Source organism: Nerophis ophidion, linkage group LG12 (assembly GCF_033978795.1).
Source record: "Nerophis ophidion isolate RoL-2023_Sa linkage group LG12, RoL_Noph_v1.0, whole genome shotgun sequence".
Classification (NCBI taxonomy): Eukaryota; Metazoa; Chordata; class Actinopteri; order Syngnathiformes; family Syngnathidae; genus Nerophis; species Nerophis ophidion.
In genome coordinates, this window is record NC_084622.1 from 26,623,760 (window position 1) to 26,646,414 (window position 22,655).

The 22,655-nt window shown below is 40.4% G+C and overlaps 1 protein-coding gene across 3 annotated transcripts in view; it reads left to right on the forward strand.

The window, feature by feature from the left end:
* The window catches only part of eps8l2 (EPS8 signaling adaptor L2), an 84,830-nt gene that overhangs the window by 57,258 nt on the left and 4,917 nt on the right, over positions 1 to 22,655 (forward strand). For all 3 annotated transcript variants that reach the window (XM_061917188.1, XM_061917187.1, XM_061917189.1), the window contains 10 exons: positions 2,858 to 2,984; positions 5,592 to 5,680; positions 5,767 to 5,841; positions 8,635 to 8,783; positions 13,141 to 13,309; positions 13,410 to 13,435; positions 13,511 to 13,616; positions 13,693 to 13,812; positions 22,342 to 22,417; positions 22,482 to 22,653. In XM_061917188.1, the coding sequence (XP_061773172.1) occupies positions 2,858 to 2,984; positions 5,592 to 5,680; positions 5,767 to 5,841; positions 8,635 to 8,783; positions 13,141 to 13,309; positions 13,410 to 13,435; positions 13,511 to 13,616; positions 13,693 to 13,812; positions 22,342 to 22,417; positions 22,482 to 22,653 (1,109 nt within the window). The remainder of the gene's footprint in view (positions 1 to 2,857; positions 2,985 to 5,591; positions 5,681 to 5,766; positions 5,842 to 8,634; positions 8,784 to 13,140; positions 13,310 to 13,409; positions 13,436 to 13,510; positions 13,617 to 13,692; positions 13,813 to 22,341; positions 22,418 to 22,481; positions 22,654 to 22,655) is intronic.

Genomic DNA, 22,655 nt, shown 5'->3' on the forward strand with positions numbered 1-22,655 from the left:
ATGGTGCGTGTAAGGACCGCAAAATGGCACTTATTGGCAGACATATTACCTAACATTTTGGTTCGCAATATTATCGAAAACCAACTTTACTTACCTTCTGGTACCTGCTGATGTGTATTTGGGAACTGCATACGTTCTGAAAATGTGCGGACAGCCGTAATTGTAGTCCGTGCCGACAGCAAAGTCATAAGCTTCTTCTTTTCTATACCTTCTTATGTGGCATTCTTCTTCTGCTGTTGCCATCTCTAATATAAAGTAGCGCAAAGTTCTTACTTATATCTGTCGATCGACTAGCTCTCAAAGCACTAAAACCTGTAGTGGTTTTACACAATTTTCAGAACTTTAGATAGTAGAGGGTTCCGGTCGGACGTTTTTTCACGGGACACATTTACGGCGTTGTTGTTGCATTATGAGCCACGGATGCGAAGTTGCTGCTCCATTATTGATTTAAGTAAAGTCCAAATGTCATCAAAACAGTTAGCTCCACTTGAAAACTTCTTCCACTCCCGTCCTTGCACGCTACACCGCTACAACAAAGATGACGGGGAGAAGACGCTGCCGAAGGTGAGCCACGTAAATAACACCGCCTACAAAACGGCACATCCTGAAGAGACGCCCAAGCTATTTGAAAATGGTCTAAAAACCATAATCTATGCAACATTTTGACCAAAGAACCACCATCACATGGTCAACAGCCATACAGGTCACACTGAGTGTGGCTGTATAAACAACTTTAACACTGTTACAAATGCGCGCCACACTGTGAACCCACACCAAACAAGAATGACAAACACCTTTCGAGAGAACACCTGCACTGTAACACAACATAAACACAACAGAACAAATACCCAAAAACCCTTGTAAGCACTATGTCTTCCGGGACGCTACAATATACCCCACCCCACTACCCCTTTCCCCCCACCTCAACCCTCCACCCCCAACCCCACCCACCTCAAACCCCCACCCCCCAACCCTGCCCACCTCAACCCCCTAATGCTCTCTCAGGGAGAGCATGCCCCAAATTCGAAGCTGCTGTTTTGAGGCATGTTAAAAAAAAAAAAAAAGGCACTTTGTGTCTTCAATAATAAAATGTTGGCATTTTTTTCATGACTTGAGTTGATTTATTTTGGAAAACCTTGTTACATTGTTTAATGCATCCAGCGGCGCATCACAACAAATTTAGGCATAACAATGTGTTAATTCCACGGCTGTCTATATCGGTATCGGTTGTTATCGGAATCGGTAATTAAGAGTTGGACAATATCGGAATAGCAGATATCGGCAAAAAAGCCATCATAGGACATCTCTAGTTTACAATCCTAAAAAGATATGATAATCCCATTTTTAAAAAGTCACAAACCTTATTTAAGTGTTTTCCATACAAAATCTTGGAAACATCACAAGCTGCATGCTGCATGAAAAACCTTATCATGTTTTTTCTATGTGTTTTAAAAATCTATTTTCAACCAAAGTGCCGTATTTTTCGGAGTACAAGTCGCCCCGGAGTATAAGTCGCACCTGCCGAAAATGCATAATAAAGAAGGGAAAATAACATATAAGTCGCACTGGAGTATAAGTCGCATTTGATAAAACCCAACACCAAGAATAGACATTTGAAAGGCAATTTAAAATAAATAAATAATAGTGAACAACGGGCTGAATAAGTGTACATTATATGAGGCATAAATAACCAACTGAGAAGGTGCCTGGTATGTTAACGTAACATATTATGGTAAGAGTCATTCAAATAACTATAACATATAGAACATGCTGTACGTTTACCAAACAATCTGTCACTCCTAATTGCTAAATCCGATTAAATCTTATACGTCTAGTCTCTTACGTGAATGAGCTAAATAATATTATTTGATATTTTACGATAATGTGTTAATAATTTCACACATAAGTCGCTCCTGAGTATAAACTATGAAAAAAAACTGCGACTTATAGTCCGAAAAATACGGTGAGTCAACAATATGTTTTTAGTGCACGTAAACTGACTGAGTGTGGGAAATCACATTAGATGGGGGGCCTTCAGCAGTCTACTAATGATTCAGTTTAGTTCAGTTCAGTTTAATTCCAACATGCATACGATACAATGTAATGCATCACATATTTCCAGATGTTTCATTACAGCACATCCTAAAAGGAGTAGGTAGAACCTGAGTTTATTTAATTCTACCCCTTTTCATACCATAGCAATTGTATCCCATTTCCTTGTTATCTGTAACAGAACAGTGAATATATGAATAATACATAAAAAATATAAAATAGTAAGTGAAAAAATATTAAATAAATTAAATCAATCAAATCAACTTTATTTATAAAGCACATTTAAAATTTACCACAGGGGTAGCCAAAGTGCTGTACAATGGACAGGTTAAAAGATAATACGAAGACCGAGCAAACAACACAACACAAACAGAACATGATAAAAAATAAAACATAAAAACAGGTTCACAACAGGTGTATAATGGGGCGCCATTGCAGGATGTATATGACTTAGTGTTAAAAGCCAAGGAATAAAAGTATGTTTTTAAGAGAGATTTAAAAACAGGAAGAGAGGAGGCTTGTCTAACACTCAGAGGTAGGTCGTTCCAGAGCTTGGGTGCAGCAGCAGCGAAAGCTCTCTCACCTCTAAGCTTCAGCCTTGTGTCAGGGACCGTCAGTAGCAGCTGATCGGCTAATCTTAAGGATTAAGTGGGGCATAGATAATATTTAATATGTTTGTATTTACTATGGTATATTATATAATAATAGATAAGTAATAGTAAAAACTAAAATAGGACCACAACCAAGGGCGGAGTCAGACAAATAAGTTCCTTTGTGACGCCATCTTCTTCTTCTTGTCCTTCAGCAAATCCTCAACTCTGCACTGGACGATATTGAGATTTTTGTGGCGCGGGTTCAAAAGGCCAACGAAGCATTTTCCCAGCTCAACCAGCGCAACAAGAGTAAGAAGAATAAGAAGAAAGGACCAGCAGGTCTGTCTCCCTTTCTTCTTCTTTGGTGGCAACAGCAAAGTGACAATATGTCTGGTATTGTTCACGCAGCCACGTTTGTATCTCTTTGTGTCCACTGATGCATGTGTGTGATCATAAACACTCGCATGGCTTTTCTTAAGTCATAAAGCAAACACTTGATTTCATTGCATGAGTATTATTATCATTAGTATTACTTTTTTGTTTCATAGTGGGAATATGAATTGAAATGGCTGTTTGCGTTGTGGAAGACATAACATTAAAAACGTGCCCATGCACTATTTGAAGGAGCAAATTAAGAATACCGCCCAAATACGTTGACTTTGAGTGATGTTTCAACTCTCTTACAGCAGCATTTTTGTGTCATGTGACACTTTTACTGCATGCAAGACATTTCTCTATTCAGAGATTTTGTTTCTCAACTCTGGAGCTACTTCAGTATACATCAGGGGTGTCAAACGTACGGCCCGCGAACAGGTTCCATCCAAACCGTGGGATGAGTTTGCTACGTATAAAAATTTGCCAACATTTTTGAATGAAAGAAACAACTGTTATAAATGTGTCCACTAGATGTCACAATAGCAATTCATTGTATCTTTTGTAGATTATGATACATATGTAAAAAAAATTTAAATAAACCACATAATGTTAGTGCACCAGTCGAGGAAAACGAGCAAACTACATAAATAACATCCTGTAATTTGATTTTGATATTATTTTTTATCTTGATGGATTGAAAATTAACACCATTGAGTTGACTGATGAACATTATCACATCATTTATTCAGAAAATATAAATAACAACAAATAAAGATAGAATGCTATTAACCGCAAGATGTAAGTGTAAAAAAACCCCAACAACCTTATGATTTGTACATTTTCAGAATGTGCTTGTTGTATTTTTTGAAGTTGTCTTTTGTAGAAGTTGCCCTCTAGTGGGTTCTTCAGACCACCACAGACTGCCAGGAATTCAGGATATAACACTGTTTTATTTTACTTCCATGATGCAAAGTCTTTTGCTTTTCAGCACAGTGTCATTTCTGTGTTCGTGTCTCTCAGCAGCACCCCCAACTCCAACTACTCGTTTCCTCACGGCTGCTGCCAATAAAGGCGACAGGTGATTAGATAACAAGAGCCACCTGGGCCACCTACGCACCTGTCGCAGTCTTCAAGGCGGGTCCTGACACACCCCGTTCCGTGGCAGGCCCGCAGGCCACACCTCCCCACATCTTTATTTTTAAGTTACCATGCTGTAATTTTTCTAGTTCAGCCCACTTGGGAGTAGATTTTTCTCTATGTGGCCCCCAATCTAAAATGACTTTGACACCCCTGGTATACATGAATTTGAAGATTTCAAAGAAAATGTCATATTTTGATTTACAGATTGTTTTCTTATCTGGATCTAATGTGGATACGATTTATTAGCAGACTAGATCCCAACCTCCCCCTGTTAAATATTGCTATATACAAACAAGATGGATTCCAGGTTGAGAAGGCATTATGGTAAACAGACTTGCTTATGTCCCCAGCAGTCAACAAAAGTAAAGCTATACACTTATTATTACTTATTGGTTGACCGAACTTTTAGCACAGATGGTAATTGTGTGAATGCTCCAAAGCATTCACACATATGGTTTTCTAAACCAAAATTCATCTATTTTTCAACTTCAACGTATTCTTCTTCTTCTTCTTCCACGTTTCCCCCGATTCAAACCGTTCCAACTTCAAACTGTTCAGCCTATTCGGGAATAGCGGGGTTTCCCTTGACAAATTCCAAAAATTCCCAGATTTTCCAGAATTCCAGGTTTTTTTGGGACATTTTTCCCATTCAAAATGAATTGGCCATTTTTCAAACTTTCACCATTTTCACATGTTTCAACCTATTCAAACCATTCCACCTTCAACACATTCCAACATTTTAGAAATTCAAACTATAATTTTTCCAAGTAAAAAAAAATTCCAGGATTTTCCAGAATTCCTGCTTTTCCAAAGCCCTTTTTTCTGGCTCAACCGTTCAACCGTTTTACCATCAAAACATTCCTCTTAATCAGGACAAAAACAAAGTGGTTTTTTGAACTGGAAAAACTTTTGGTTTTCCCAAAATTCCAGGAATTCTGTAGTACCACTTCTCAATTCAACATGTTACGACTTCAACATTTCTCGACCGATTTGAAAAATTTCAACGCCAACTATTTCAACTCATTCAGACCATTCAAGTGTTTTCACATTTAAAAAAAAAAAATCATATTTTTATGAAATTCCCAAATTTTGGGGAAATTCCCGTTGAACTCAATGGGGCATTCTTCAAAGTTCCCCAACTCCCACATTTTTCATTTCATTCAAACTGTTCCAACTTCAAAATATTCAGCCTGTTTGGAAATTGCGTGTTTTACTTCAACAATTCTAAAAAAAAAAATCCAGGATTTCAGTTCAAACTTCATCATTGGAGCATTCACACGCATTTCATTCAGGAATTGCCTCATCTAGTTCAGTGTTAAGGTTCATCCAGTTTCCTACCAGAATGTCATTTTACTGTGGCCAAAGAGTGAGAGACTGCTGGTAATACTATGAAAGTGCTCATTGTTTTTGTTTTTGCCTGCTTGTTCACAGAGGGCATGCTGACCCTGCGAGCCAAGCCCCCCTCTGAAGAAGAGTTCATTGATAGCCTGCAGAAACTCAAGCTGGCCTTCAACCTCTTGGTGAGATATCACAGCTTCTAAGCCACCTTTTTTTGTTCTCATCATGGTTTCAGTTCTCATTGGCTCTGGCACTGGATCCATTACAGGCCAAACTGAAGAAACACGTCCAGAATCCAAGTGCGTCAGAGTTGGTGCATTTCCTTTTCGGCCCTTTGGAATTGGTAAGAGCTAAATATTTATGTTTATAGTATTCCATGCCATTGTGTAGATGAACAAGTGTTTTTTTTAAACTGCACCATTCTCTGCTACCCTATTTGAAGCAATGTGGTTATCACACACGCACACGCACACACACACACACACACACACACACACACACACACACACACACACACACACACACACACACACGTAACATAGGATTATCACACTCGAACCACACCCTGCTGGAAAGAAGCAAGCTGCTGTGATTGACTTTGCATAGACGTGCTGAACTTTTACCCGGACACTCCAAATTTGCTTGATACGCTTGAGATAAAGCAGCAGCATTTTAAAGCCCTCATTCAACATGTAGTCAGCACTCTGTGACTGAATAAACTAGAGCACGTTTTTGTTACAAATTTGTTCGCTGTAACTCCAACTAATGTTCAAAACCCAAAACCAGTGAAGTTGGCACATTGTGTAATTGGTAAATAAAAACAGAATACAATGATTTGCAAATCCTTTTCGACTTGTATTCAATTGAATAGACAACAAAGACAAGATATTTAATGTTCGAACTGTTGTTTCCAGTTTGCCTGTTTCCTGGTTCCTGATTCCTGTTTGTCTGCATTTTATTTTTAACATTAAAAGTCATGTTTTCCTTTCAACAAACTTGCCATCTCTGCATCTTGGGGTTCGTCACCAGCAGTTCCTGACAAGCATATGTTTGGGAACTGAGGAGACCAATTTTTGAAGCTTTGTTTGGTAGAATTCTTTCCCATTCTTGCTTGATGTTCAGCTTAAGTTATTCAACAGTCCAGGGTCTCCATTGTGGTATTTTAGCCTTCATAATGAGCCACACATTTTCAATGCGAGACAGGTCTGGATGACTAGCAGGCTGGTCTAAAGCAGGCACTCCTTTACTGTGAATCCATGCTATTGTAACACGTGGCTTGGCATTGTCTTGCTGAAATAAGCAGGGGCGTCCATGATAACGTTGCTTGGATGGCAACATATGTTGCTCCAAAACCTGTATGTATCACGCCTATTTATCATGTTTTGTTTTGGTCATGTTATGTTTTGTTTTTTGGACACTCAGTTCCTGTTTTGCACTTCCTGGTTTGTGTTGCTACCATGACAACTCATAAATTGTCACCTGGCCCTCATGTCACGCGCCTGCCCTCAGCCCTCACACCTGTTTGTTAATTTTCATAGCCTAGTATTTAAGCCACAGTTACCAGGTAGTCGGCCTGGCAACTTCCTACATACATACCCATATTCCTCATCTGCTTCATGCCATGCTATGCTGTTCGTTTTGTCCACGCCACGTAAGTTTTGTTGTTCATGCCACAGTGCAAGTGTTTTTGTTCATGTTTATAGTTTGTAGCCTCTTTACTAGTCTGTGGTTTTTTCATAGACCAGTGTTTGTACCTCCTTGTGAGCGCCTTTTGTTTGCCTTTTCTTTGGTAGTTTACTACGGTATAAATAAAGAATGTACTCACATTCACATCTGGCTCGTGCCAACTATTCTTTGCGTCGCAGAAACAACCCACGTCCAAGTCAATGTTTGACAGTATGTACCTTTCAGCATTAATGGTGCCTTCACAGATGTGTAAGTTACCCATGCCTTGGTTACTAATACACCCCCATTCCATCACAGATGTTGGCGTTTGAACTTTGCGCCTATAACAATCCGGATGGTTTTCCAGTTCGAACTTTAAGTCTTTTGTCTTTGCAGTCTATTCAATTGAATATAGGTTGAAAAGGATGTGCAAATCTTTGTATTCTGTGTTTATTTAGGATTTACACAACATGCCAACTTCATTGGTTTCGGGTTAAGTAAATGATATTAGTTGTAGTTATGATATCTACTTATAGTTATGAGACTGCTGTACATATAAAGTAGGGATTGGACACAATGTAAATCACTCTGAAAGCCCCCCAAAAAAGCTTTCTTTACAAATAAATACCTTTTATTTACATTTCTTACATTGGGACGATATGGCTCAGATGGAAGAGAGCTATGCTTGAGGGTTCTAGGTTCGATTCCAGCTTCCGCTATCCTAGTAACGACGGTTGTGTCTCTGGGCAAGACAATTTACCCATTTGGCTTCCAGTGTCGCTTAGACCTGTGTAAAAATGTGAAAGAAAGTTTGGTGTTTGGTCAGAGGGGGTGTAGGCACAAATTGGCAGCCATGCTTATGCCAGTCTACCCCAGAGCAGCTGAGGCTACCAATGATGCTAACCACCATAATTGTGTGAATGTGGGGTGAATGAAAAATGTGTCGTCACTGCTCTGTGAATCGCTTTGAGTGTCCAGAAAAGTGCTATGTGAATCTAATCCATTATTATTATGACCAATGAATAACTCAATAATAAAGGATGCATTTGGAAAGGCTGCACAGAGGTGAACATTGTGATTTACCGTAAATATAGCACAACTATTTTTAATATTCTAAAACAGAGTTGTCAAACTCATTTTATTTGGTGGGCACATCAATTACGGCTACCTTCACATGCTTGTAACAGTGAGTATATAAAAGAATATTGGGATTGGCTTAGCTCGGATGGTAGAGCGGACATGCCAGCAACTCAATGGTTGCAGGTTCGATCCCAGCTTCCGCCATTCAAGACACGGTTGTTGTGTTTTGGGCAAGACACTTCACCCACTTTGCTGTCACACTAGTGTATGCACATTTCGTCAAAAAAATGCGCCAGATCTGGGCCTCGGCCCAGGAGTTTGACACTTGTGTCCTCAAAACAAAACAACTTAATAAGAATGTTAACAAACATCTTTTTACCTATGTGCACAGGTGCTGCAAAGCTGTGGGAGTCCTGAGCTGGCGCGTTCTATTATCTCCCCCCACCTCTCCAAAGATGCTGTCGACTTCCTGCATGGTCACCTGTCCCCTAAAGAGGCCACCATCTTCGGGCTTCTTGGGGAAGGATGGACCAAACCAAGGTTCTTAGTCACTACTCTGCATATTTTAAAAAGAGTCACACCAAGGGCCTGCGTTACTAAGATCCATATAAAATGTGGGAACTATAACATTGCATACACTATTTGTGGGGGTGTTGTGCGTGATCTACTAAGACTGCGTGTAGAATTGACAACTGGTGCAACAGTGATACAGACAGCCATATTCAAATTAGGTTTTTGTGTGTACTATATGGCAGTCACCATGGAGACACTCATTTACTGCACAATTATGTTATGCTCCTACATGTGGCGTTTTGCTATGTTTTGAAACATGCAGCAGGCAAAAACCTTCACTTTTTCGGGCTAATATAGAAGCAGTTCTGCGGTGCACCACCAACGGAACCCACTTTGTTGTGCGCTGAAAGTGCATCCTGATGCTGCCACTAACTGCGAGCGTGCGCTGGAATGTTCCAGATGCAAGAAAATGCTTATTCCGTTCGTTTTCATATATATGAAAAAATTAGCATTATTGACAAAATATGGTGAATGTTCTGTATTTACATTGCGCTTTACTAGACCTGGATTGATATACCAAAAGCGCTTTACATTACTCATTCACATATTCATTTGCACAGTAAAAAATGCCAGCAGACACCAAACACATCAATTAAATGTGTCTTATTCAGCTCTTAAGTTGTCCAGCAGTTTATACACTGATAAACTAATATTGCTAAATTGACAATAAGTCTGATATTTCTATTTTAGACAGCATACATAAGATGGAGCAGCAATGCAACCGATTCGTTTTTCGCAGCTATTCCTGCACAACTCCCGGTTTGCACGTCCTTAAGCATACTAAAAAAAGACAAAAAACAGCGACCGCAGAACAGTTTTAGTCTTGATAAATTACGTTGAGTGTGCTAAATTATTGTACATGCATTTTCTCCTCCTAGTATTGTGGGCGTTCTGATGATGAGTATATATTCTGCATATTCACGAGGACAGCTAAATGGATCCTCTGCGCACAAGCTCAGATCAGCTTTGCATGAGCTACCAAGTCAGCACCTGTTTTAATAATCGTAAACCTTTAGTAGATCAGGCCCATAGGCTATGTCCACACGACCACAGCCGTTTTTCGGTTGGCTTGCACATTTTGGCCAATCAGAAGCCTGACAAAGCCAATGTACATTATCCATCCATCCATTTTCTACCGTTTGTCCTTTTCGGGGTCGCGGGGGGTGCTGAAGCCTATCTCAGCTGCATCCATGTAGTAGTCAGGGTACACCCTGGACAAGTCCACCTCATTGCAGGGCCAACACAGATAGACAGACCACACTCACGTTCAATACAGTGATATATTAGGTCACCGCCACATAATTTCATGTGGTTCACACACGCCTGAAGATAACGTGCGTCAACCAAGCACTTCATCTTCCTGGCTAAATGTATTTGGTTGCTCAATTTTTTTACAGAAACATGTATTGCAGGCAATTGCATATCTTCTGAACTTGAATATTACCTGATGTTGCAACAAAGTATTTTAAACATTTTTGGTTGATATAATATAAAGAAATGAAAATAAATACTTATATACTGTATGTACAAATCCCGTTTCCATATGAGTTGGGAAATTGTATTAGATGTAAATATAAACGGAATACAATGATTTGCAAATCATTTTCAACCCATATTCAGTTGAATATGCTACAAAGACATCATATTTGATGTTCAAACTGATAAACATTTTTTTTTTGGCAAATAATCATTAACTTTAGAATTTGATGCCAGCAACACGTGACATAGAAGTTAAGAAAGGTGGCAATAAATACTGATAAAGTTGAAAAATGCTCATCAAACACTAATTTGGAACATCCCACAGGTGTGCAGGCTAATTGGGAACAGGTGGGTGCCATCCATCCATCCATTCTCTACCGCTTATTCCCTATTGGGGTCGTGGAGGGCGCTGGCGCCTATCTCAGCTACAATCGGGCGGAAGGCGGTGTACACCTTGGACAAGTCGCTACCTCATCGCACGGCCAACACAGATAGACAGACAACATTCACACTCACATTCACACACTAGGGCCAATTTAGTGTTTCCAATCAACCTATCCCCAGGTGCATGTCTTTAGAGGTGGGAGGAAGCCGGAGTACCCGGAGGGAACTCACGCATTCACGGGGAGAACATGCAAACTCCACACAGAAAGATCCCGAGCCTGGGATTGAACCCAGGACTGCAGGACCTTTGTATTGTGAGGCAGACACACTAACCCCTCCTCCACCTTGAAGCCATCTACAGTCCATAATATCATAAAAAGGTTCAAAGAATCTGGAGAAATCACTCGACGTAAGCGGCATGGCCGGAAACCAACATTGAATGACCGTGACCTTCGATCCCTCAGACGGCACTGTATCAAAAACCGACATCAATCTCTAAAGGATATCACCACATGGGCTCAGGAACACTTCAGAAAACCACTGTCACTAAATACAGTTCTTCACTACATCTGTAAGTGCAAGTTAAAGCTCAGCTATGCAAAGCGAAAGCCATTTATCAACAACATTCAGAAACGCCGCCGGCTTCTCTGGGCCCGAGATCATCTAAGATGGACTGATGCAGAGTGGAAAAGTGTTCTGTGGTCTGACGAGTCCACATTTCAAATTGTTTTTGGAAATATTCGACATTGTGTCATCAAAGAGGAAGCGAACCATCCAGACTGTTATCGACGCAAGTTCAAAAGCCAGCATCTGTGATGGTATGGGGGTGTATTAGTGCCCAAGGCATGGGTAACTTACACATCTGTGAAGGCACCATTAATGCTGAAAGGTCCAAACAGGTTTTGGAACAACATATGCTGCCATCAAAGCGCTGTCTTTTTCATGGACACCCCTGCTTATCGAAGCAAGACAATGCCAAGCCACATTCAGCACGTGTTACAACAGCGTGGCTTTCTAAAAAAAGAGTGCGGGTACTTTCCTGGCCCGCCTGCAGTCCAGACCTGTCTCCCATCGAAAATGTGTGGCCCATTATAAAGCGTAAAAAACGACATCGGAGACCCCAGACTGTTGAACGACTAAAGCTCTACATAAAACAAGAATGGGAAAAAATTCCACTTTCAAAGCTTCAACAATTAGTTTCCTCAGTTCCCAAACGTTTATTGAGAGTTGTTAAAAGAAAAGGTGATGTAACACAGTGGTGAACATGCCCTTTCTTAACTACTTTGGCACGTGTTGCAGCCATAAAATTCTAAGTTAATTATTATTTGCAAAAAAAAACAAAGTTTATGAGTTCGAACATCAAATATCTTGTCTTTGTAGTGCATTCAGTTGAATATGGGTTGAAAATGATTTGCAAATCATTGTGTTCCATTGATATTTACCTCTAAAACAATTTTCCAACTCAGGGTTTGTATGTAGGACAACACGGTGGTAGAGGAGTTAGTACGTCTGCATCACAATACGAAAGTCCTGAGTAGTCCTGGGTTAAATCCCTTTCTGTGTGGAGTTTGCATGTCCTCCCCGTGACTGCGTGGGTACTCCGGCTTCCTCCCACTTCCAAAGACATGCACCTGGGGATAGGTTGATTGGCAACACTAAATTGGCCCTAGTGTGTAAATGTGAGTGTGAATGTTGTCCGTCTATCTGTGTTGGCCCTGCGATAAGGGGGCGACTTGTCCAGGGTGTACACCGCCTTCTGCCCGATTGTAGCTGAGATAGGCACCAGCACCCCCCGCGACCCCAAAAGGAATGAGCGGTAGAAAATGGATGTATTTATAAAATGGGAACCATTGCCTCCCTGCTTGGCACTCAGCATAAAGCGTTAGAGTTTAAATCACCAAAATAACCACTGCTGCTCACTGCTCTCCTCACCTCCCAAGGGGTGGGGATGGGTCAAATGCAGAGAATCATTTCACCACACCTATTGGGTATGTGACTATTGCTGGGATTTTAACTTTACCTTTAATATGCTTGTCATTTATATTAATGATTTCAAAGCCAGGTATCCATTATAATTAAAAGCTAATGCAATTTTGTAATTCAATGAGGCTAAAATCATCAATAATCACTCCTTACTAGACACACGATTGTTTAAATTATCTTTAAAATTGGTGTACTCTTACACAAAAGTCAGGAAATCTCATTAATCATCACCAATGCGTGTTATAGGTTCATCTCTGCACGAAATAAAACCAAAACCTGTATGTCAATAATTTCCTGTTCTGCTTTTAAATAAGGTTTTAACAAAAAGATAATCGGAAAATAATTGGAAACCTTCACTCTGGCCTGACTTTTCCAAAAGGACAAAAACGTGTTAGAGTGGCAACACGCATGTTTGTATTGGTGTGAATATAACCTTTAAGTAAACTCTGTTGCCTAACGTAATTCTGTTGTTGTTCAGAGCTGAATGGCCGAGGGATCAGTGTGCTCCTCCTTACTATCCAAAGTTCCGCAATGGCTGGGAGCCTCCAGCGGAGCTCTTCAACACGGCCCCGTGGGAAACAGAGGGTCCCAACGGGCCCCCGAGTTCCCCCATCAGCCCTGATTACAGGAAGCACTCCTCTGATGATGTAAGAGTTGGATAGAAAAAAAGTGAATATGGAGGAATGCATGGAATGGAAAAACAAGTTTAAAAATCCAAAAGTCTTAACAATTTATCTGGTTTTGCAGTTTTATGGAACCCAGTCCTTGAATGGGTGAGAAATAAAGTCATTTACACTTAAGCGAAACCAACATAAAAGGACTAACGTGTATCTTATCTCTCTGAACAGGTCTTACAATGGGATGCCTCCCACCCGGAAATATGCCAAAATCCGCTACCACTTTGTGGCACGGAATGCCAACGAGCTGTCAGTGCTGCAGGACGAAATTCTAGAGGTAACAATAATGACACTTTGACGTTAGAAACACTGTAAAGGTATGATTTCCGTCATGTTAATTGTGTCTCTCACAGGTGATAGAGGACGACAAACAGTGGTGGAAACTACGGAATCGTAGTGGCCAGGCAGGCTACGTTCCTTATAACATCCTGGATGTTGTCAAGATAGAAGAGCCTAATGGCATTTACAGCCCGGTAACTAACAGTACACACTTGAGCCTGTATTAACATCTATGTTTTATTTGGTAATAACTTTTTTACTACCGGATATTCCGGATCATAGGGCTCACCGGATTATAAGGCGCACTGCCGATGAAAGGTGTATCATTTATCTTTTTTCATATATAAGGCGCACCGATTACAGGGCGCATTAAAAGGGTCATATTATTATTATTATTTTTTTTTTTTTTAATGTAAAACTCTTCCTTGTGGTCTACATATCATGTAATGGTGGTTCTTTGGTGAAAATGTTGCATAGATTATGATTTACAGATCATCTTCAAGCCACTTTCTGACAGTGGGTTCAGGATGCGCCGTTTTGTGGGCGGTCCTATTTACGTGGATCACCTTCGGCAGCGTCTTCTCCCCGTCATCTTTGTTGTAGCGGTGTAGCGTGCAAGGACAGGAGTGGAAGAAGTGCCAAAGATGGAGCTAACTGTTTTAATGACATTCAGACTTTACTTCAATCAATAATGGAGCAGCATCTCCTCATCCTTAAACAACAACATGTGTCCCTTGAAAAACTGTCCGACCAGAACTCTCTAATAACTAAAGTTCCTTGGGTGAATAATGTAAACTCACTCCACCAGTATGTTTTAGCGCTTTCATGACGAGTTTACTGACAGATAAAAGAAATAACTTTACATTACTTTATATTAGAAATGGCAACAGCAGAGGATGAATGTCCCATAACAAGAAGATAGAGAAAAAGAAGAAGCTTATTGACTACGTTGTTGCACGGACTACAGAGGCTGACACGTGCAATTTTTCAGGATTAATGCAGATCCCAAATACAGATCAGCAGGTACTAGAAGATAAGAATGAATTATATTCTAGAAGTGTGATGATACACTCATCTCACAAAATGACACACGATAAAGGTTTCACCAGATGAGATTTTAAGCAGGTGCACCGTGTAGGGCATGGGTGTCAAACTCTGGCCCGCTGGCCAAATCTGGCCCACCGTGTAATTTAATTTGGCCCTTGAGGCAATATCAATTTAGCATTAGAGCTGGCCCGCCGGTGTTATACAGCGTCGGTACCGCTGTAACACCGCATTCACCGCTAATACTCATACTTGCCAACCCTCCTAATTTTCCCGGTAGACTCCTGAAGTTCAGTGCCCCTCCCGAAAATCTCCCGGGGCAACCATTCTCCCGAATTTCTACGGATTTTCACCTGGACAACTATATTGGGGGCGTGCATTTAAGACACTGCCTTTATCGTTCTCTACAACCTGTCGTCACGTCCGCTTTTCCTCCATACTAATAGTGTGTCACATAATATTTGTGGCTTTTACACACACACACACACACACACACACACACACACACACACACACACACACACACACACACACACACACGCACAAGTGAATGCAAGGCATACTTGGTCAACAGCCATACAGGTCACACTGAGGGTGGCGGCATAAACAACTTTAGCACTGTTACAAATATGCGCCACACTGTGAACCTGCACCAAAGAAGAATGACAAACACATTTCGGGTGAACATCCGCACCGTAACACAACAGAATATATACCCAGAACCCCTTGCAGCACTAACTCTTCCGGGAAACTTCCAGCAAACTGACCAATAATTTACGTTTTATTCATGCATTTTCTCTTGCTACTTCAAGGCTTGAATGTTTGGTTAATTTATTATTGTTATTTTATCTTCAAATGTATTATTAGCCTGTGGAAAAAATTTGATATTTACCTCAGAAGATTGCAAATAGAAAAAAAGGCATAACATTTGTATTTCAATTTTATTTGATATGCCATTGATATTTTTTTAATTATTATTATTATTATTTGAAACTGGATTTTGCATGTCACTAAAGTTATATAAGCCTTGCTTGTTCAATATTTAATGCAAAACTTGTTTGGGTCCCTATTAAAAGGTTAATTTGTTTATCTTTGGCCCGCGGCTTTGTTCCGTTTAAAATTTTGGCCCACTCTGTATTTGAGTTTGACACCCCTGGTGTAGGGTGTTAAGTGGGTACAATTTCAGGTCCCCCAGGTGTGGTGGGCTGTGTAATGGGGCCCAAAATCCTCTACAGCCTCTTTTTTTTAAGAAAACAAATAAGGTGTATCCTGTGTGATTGGACAGGGAACAAGGATTTTTCTTTTTTAATTGCTTGGGTCACAAAACAATAAATGGAGGTGCAATTTGAAGTATTTTATAATATCACATGCATGACCTACGCATGAACTTTTAAAGGTTGAATTTGTTTACAATAAAAACCAACATGACAAAATATAAAAGTTAAAATAAAATAAATGTAAGTCAATGTATTTTTGAAGAGTTTTGCATTAGTCAAGTGTATCAATGATTCATCTGTATTGTCTTATCTTTGGGCTACTGGCAGTGACGTCTTGCTGCAGGGGGAACCAAGCCAGTGTGACCGGGGTTAATTTTCTCTCACGTATTTGCATCCATGAGGAATTGTACTATTTTTGAAAAAAATATTTATGCAATGATTCATCAATAATTTTAAATCTACTGATAACCTAAACTACCGTATTTTTCGGATTATAAATCACTCCGGAGTATAAATCGCACCGGCATGAAAATGCATGATAAAGAAGGATAAAAACATATAAGTTGCACTAGAGTATGAGTCACATTTTTTGGGGAAATGTATTTGATAAAATCCAACACCGAAAATAGAAAGGCAATTTAAAATAAATGAAGAATAGTGAACAACAGACTGAATAAGTGTACGTTATATGAGGCATAAATAACCAACTGAGAAGGTGCCTGGTATGTTAACGTAACATATTATGGTAAGAGTCTTTCAAATAACTATAACATATAGACCATGCTACACGTTTACCAAACAATCTGTCACTCCTAATCACTAAATCCGATGAAATCTTATTCCTCGGTGTCGCTTCTAAACAACTCTGCCAACTCCAAAGGTAGACAATGTGCTGCTTCTTCTTCTATCGGTACGTCGCTTACGTCAGAGTCATCGTCAGTTGCAGTTCAAATTATTCCAGCCTTTCTGAATCCGGACAGGATGGTAACCAGCTTGTAACCTGCAGTATATGATTTACTTTTCGGTGCCATTTTTGTTCAGCCCTTCTCAGTTACCGCCAATGTTGAAACAATCAATTTTCATAAGTACAAAAGTAGTAGCAGGTAGAATTTTTTTTTTCACAATGCACTTCTGTCATGACTTGCCCCCGCCAAATTTTTATTGGTTGATGTATGTGTGTGTGCGACGATTGCTAATATATGCCTAGTCTCTTACGCAAATGAGATAAATAATATTATTTGTTATTTTACGGGAATGTGTTAAATTCACACATAAGTCGCTCCAAGGTATATGTCGCACCCCCAGCCAAACTATGAAAAAAAAAAATCTGACCTGTTATCCGAAAAATACGGTAATCGATAACTACACTTTAAAAATTTAAATAACTTTTATTCATCTACATGGTTCATTATTGAACTCTGAAGCTACCCTTTTCGTCTTAGCTTTGGATTTGGGTGACATATTTGGTGGTTACATTGCCGTAACAAAATAAGCCTCATGCTCATAATTTTGCTCATAATTGCTAGCCTATGATGTTTGCAACATTTTGAATGCACATACATTATCATTTTTATAATAAAAAAAAGCAAACTTTCGACTCTTTCATCATTCCATTTGTTCGAACATGAATCGCAACTGACCTTAACTCAATGCTTTTCAATTATTTTTTGTCATGCCCTCTCTTGGGGATATCATTTTTTTCACGCCCTCTCTAAATTGAAATACGATTGACAACCTGGTAATATTAATTTATTTATCCGTACAAACCACTCTGAGTTGCTGGCACGAGCATCTACATGCCACTTAGCTGAAGACTTTTGTATTATTTTCTCACGCCCACCTCCCAACACCTTATCATACCTACCCCACTTTATAAGAACTACTGGTCTAATGATTATAAAACTTCAAAGGATACTGCATTTCATATATGCAAGATTGTTTTTGCACAATCAATGTGGAAAAAAAGACCCCCCCACCACAAAACAGACTTCTACTACATGATAAAGCTGTTTAATGGAACAAAAAAATGCTCGAGTTTGAGTGTCCCATTGATCCTAGGAGCTATGTTGTCTGTGGGCTTCTATGCCCCCTGGTATGGTCCTCCAAGACAAACAGGTCCTAGGTGAGGGACCAGACAAAGAGCAGCTCGAAGACCTCTATGAAACAACAACAATAAGGAGCCAGATCTTCCTCGCCAGGATGCCGGTCACAGGAGGCTCCCCTCTGGAGCCAGGCCTGAATACAGGGCTCGATGGCGAGCACCTGGCGGTTCGGCCAGCCCGAAGAGGCAACGTGGGTCCCAATTCCAATGGGCTTTCGACTCACAGGAGGGGGAAAAGATGGTGAAATGTGGGCTGGGCAGCAGCTGAAGACAGGGCCCATGGCGGTCAGATCTCCGGCCACAGAAGCTGGCTCTCTGGACGTGGAACGTCACCTCACTGGAGGGAAAGTAAGGTGGAGAAATTCCGGCTGGTTTAGTCTTACTCGCTTTGATGCACGGCAAAGGCTCTGAAACCAGTCCTTTTTGAGAGGGGCTGAACTCTCTTCCACCCTGGCGTTTGGGCCTGGGTGGCATTACTTGTTGCCCCGGTGCTCAAAGCCTGTACGTTGGAGTCTAACCCGGTAAACGAGAGGGTAGCCTTTTTTGGATTCACTAGAGAGAGAAACTTTCACAAAGGTCAGGAAACCTCTTGAATCCTCACCTATGTGTGTTATAACTTCACCTCTGCACACAATTAACCAAAACATGTACATCAATTTCCTGTTCTGTTGTTAATTAAGGTTTTAAAATATAAGATAATGTCTTACATTTCTTTTGACACAAACCAAAACACTATCTTTCACCTGAATGGGTTTTTGAAACACCAGGTTAACACTTGGATGAACAACCTACTAATACCTACACTCTTCCACGAGTGGGGTCAAACATTATCTCAATTAATATCAATGTGTTTCTGCAATAGCTGGGATATTATTCTTCAAAATCTTTAAAACAAAGATTTTGAATATTTTCATATCCAAAGTATTACTCATTAAACATGTTTGTGACATGAGGTAATTTTCATTGTTATTTTTTTTTCATCAATTTTCAGAAATTGCTGTTTTTGTATCACTACCCACTCTTTCACAAGTGGGGCCAAAAAGCAGTTTCTTTGACCTTCAATTCTTAGCAACTCTGACCCAGTCAGCAGTTTCACCACCCATTTTGGTGAAATATCTGAACCATTAAAAACTGTAGGACAACAGAAAGCTAATGAGGGAATTCCAAATTCTGTACAATCTACAACTTTTTACATTGTCATGGTTGACTCCATCCGTCCATTTTCTACCGCTTGTCCCGTTCGGGGTCGCGGGGGGTCGCTGGAGCCTATCATAGCTGCATTCGGGCGGAAGGCGGGGTACACCCTGGACAAGTCACTACCTCATCGCAGGGCTAACACAGATAGACGGACAACATTCGCACTCACATTTACACACTATGGCCAATTTAGTGTTGGCAATCAACCTATCCCCAGGTGCATGTCTTTGGAAGTGGGAGGAAGCCAGAGTACCCACGCAGTCACGGGGAGGACATGCAAACTCCACACAGAAAGATCCCGAGCCTGGGATTTAACCCAGGACTACTCAGGACTTTCGTATTGTGATGCAGACGTACTAACCCCTCTACCACCGTGTTGTCCTACATACAAACCCTGAGTTGGAAAATTGTTTTAGAGGTAAATATCAATGGAACACAATGATTTGCAAATCCTTTTCAACCCATATTCAACTGAATGCACTACAAAGACAAGATATTTGATGTTCGAACTCATAAACTTTGTTTTTTTTTGCAAATAATAATTAACTTAGAATTTCATGGCTGCAACACGTGCCAAAGTAGTTAAGAAAGGGCATGTTCACCACTGTGTTACATCACCTTTTCTTTTAACAACTCTCAATAAATGTTTGGGAACTGAGGAAACTAATTGTTGAAGCTTTGAAAGTGGAATTTTTTCCCAATCTTGTTTTTGGAGGTGGGAGGAAGCCGGATTACCCGGAGGGAACCCACGCAGTCACGGGGAGAACATGCAAACTCCACACAGAAAGATCCCGACCTTGGGATTGAACCCATGACTACTCAGGACCTTCGTATTCTGAGGCAGACGCACTATCACCTCTTCCACCGTGCTGCCCTGCATTGTTATTTATTTTTCATACATTTTAAGGAATTGCAGTTTTTGTATCACTACCCACTCTTTCACAAGTGGGGCCAAAAAGCAGTTTCTTTGACCTTCAACTCTTAGCAACTCTGACCCAGTCAGCAGTTTCACCACCCATTTTGGTGAAATATCTGATCCATTAAAAACTGTAGGACAACAGAAAGCTAATGAGGGAATTCCAAATTCTGTACAATCTAGAACTTTTTACATTGTCATGGTTGACTCTATAGATGTAAAAACCATGACAGGTGCAATATACAAGTTGGTAAACAAAACCCATAAATTGTGTGTCCTAAAATAAAATGTTCACAGGGTGAGGTTGTTTAAAAGTATGTTGAAATCTTTGACAGAATTGATGAGATATTTTGGACCAATAATTATGATATCTGTTTTGCTGTAGTTGAGTTTGAGAAAGTTATTATTCATCCAGATGTTTATGTCAGTGAGGCAGTTGGTGAGAGTGGTGTGTGTAGATCTAAATGTTGTCATCACAGCAATGATAGTTGAGGCCATGTTGAAGTATTATTTGTCCAAGTGGGAGTATGTACAGGGAGAAGAAGAGAGGTTCGAGTACCGAAACTTGAGGAGAATCTTGGGACTGGGGATGATTTGCAGTTATTGATGGATATGAATTGCTGTCTGTTGTTCAGGTATAATATAATCCAGAAGAGTGCAGTGGCGGTGATGTTGAGGGATGTTTCCAGGCGGGATACTAGGATGAAGTGATTCATGGTGTCGAAAGCTGCAGTGAGAATGAGAATGTTGAGTTGACCTGAGTCCAAAGCAAGGAGGTAATTTGTGACGTTGTTTGGGGCTGTTGCAGTGCTGTGGTAGGAACGGAAACAATATTGAAATGGATAGAGGAGATTATTGATGTTGAGGTGAGTTGTTATTTGTCCTGGCACTGCACGTTCCAATAATTTCACAGAAAAGGGAGGTTGGAGATGGGCCGGGAGTTGATATTGGTTTAAGGGTCAAGTCCAGGTTTTTTGACGATGGGTGTGGCTGAGGCAGTTTTGAATGTGGAGGGAACAAAACCGGAGGTGAAGGAAGAGTTGATTAAATCAGTGATAAGTAGGGCGATGGACGAGAGGCAATATTTTACAAGTAATGTCGGGGTAGGATCAAGGACACTAATGGAGTTTTTGGATTTTTTTTTAAGATGAACTATATCAGACTGAGTCATTGGTAGAACATGTGTTAGAGGATGAATGTTGAGGAGAGGTGGAACAGGTGGTACTTCATTCAGGATGATAGTGGGGCCAAGGTGCTATAGATGGTTTTGATTAGGGTTGAAAGAATGACAGTAATGAGTCGAAATCTTTCAATGGTGAAGGACAACGTGGATTTGGCGATGGGTTTGAGGAGATGGTTTATTGTACTAACAGAGTCCCCGGATTAGAGGAGTTACAATGAATGAGATTGGAATAGTAAGTGGACTGGGAAGTATTAAGGGCAGTTTTGTATTGTTGGAAGAAGTCTGTATATGCTTGCTGGTGTACAGTGAGGTGAGTTTTCCGGTAGAGCCTTTCAAGTTGACTTTTGTGGATTTTCACTTTCCGCAACTCAGGAGTATACGAAGGGAGGCAGTTCTGGATTTTAAGGGGGCCAGGATGTCAAAGCAGGTGGACAGTGTTTGGTTTTCGTAAATGATGAGATCAAATGGGTTGTTAGACTCGGAAGGAGAAGAGGCTGACAGAATACAGTTGGGTAGAGAATGCAGATGAGTAGATGGATTTGATATTTTGAAAAGTTATTATCCTTTTAGTTTTGGAGATGGGGACAAGAATTTGGATGCCAATGGTGATGGCCAGGTGATCAGAGATGAGTAGATAGTGAGTGGAGAGTTGCTAGAGGGCAAGTCCAGAGGAGTAGATATGTGCGCAAATCACTTATTGAGCAGTTCCAATCTTTCGTTTACGAACAGATGGATATGCTTTATTTTTGAAAAAAAAAAAAAGTTTTCTGACTGTTCTTCCCACGAAACAGCTTTTCTTTCAATGAGAAATATAATCATTTTAAATCTTGCGACAGCTGGTAAAACAAGAATTTTACATCTCTACTTCTTCTTCTCCCGTATGAGACACCTCTACTGTATTCACACAAGCATTTCATAGTAAAACATTTTTTAATCATAATAACTTGCAGAATTCCATGGCCAAATGCCAGCTAGAAGTTAGATGTGTGCATGGATTGAAGAATCCTAGAATAGACCACAAAGTACAGTAGCTAAATGAACCAACCATATGTTGTGTATTTGCAGCATAGCTACGGTGCATCATCCCCTGGTTCCCTCAGCCCAAGTGATAGCTTCAGCAAAGGTCGACACAAAGACAAAAGTGAGTCCTTTCAAAAACTATTTTACTTTTACCAACAGACACTCATGTTTTTATCTTGTTTCAGTGATGGACGAGGTCAACAATGAGCTTCTGATGATGATCACCGCTAACAAAAGCCAGCCACCCGCTAGGAAGTTTCGTGTGGAGCGAACGGCCGCCAGTAATGTGCCTCTCTCCCACATCTCCAGTACAGAGCAAGTCAAGACATGGCTCAGTGCGAAGGGATTCTCCGAGAGGT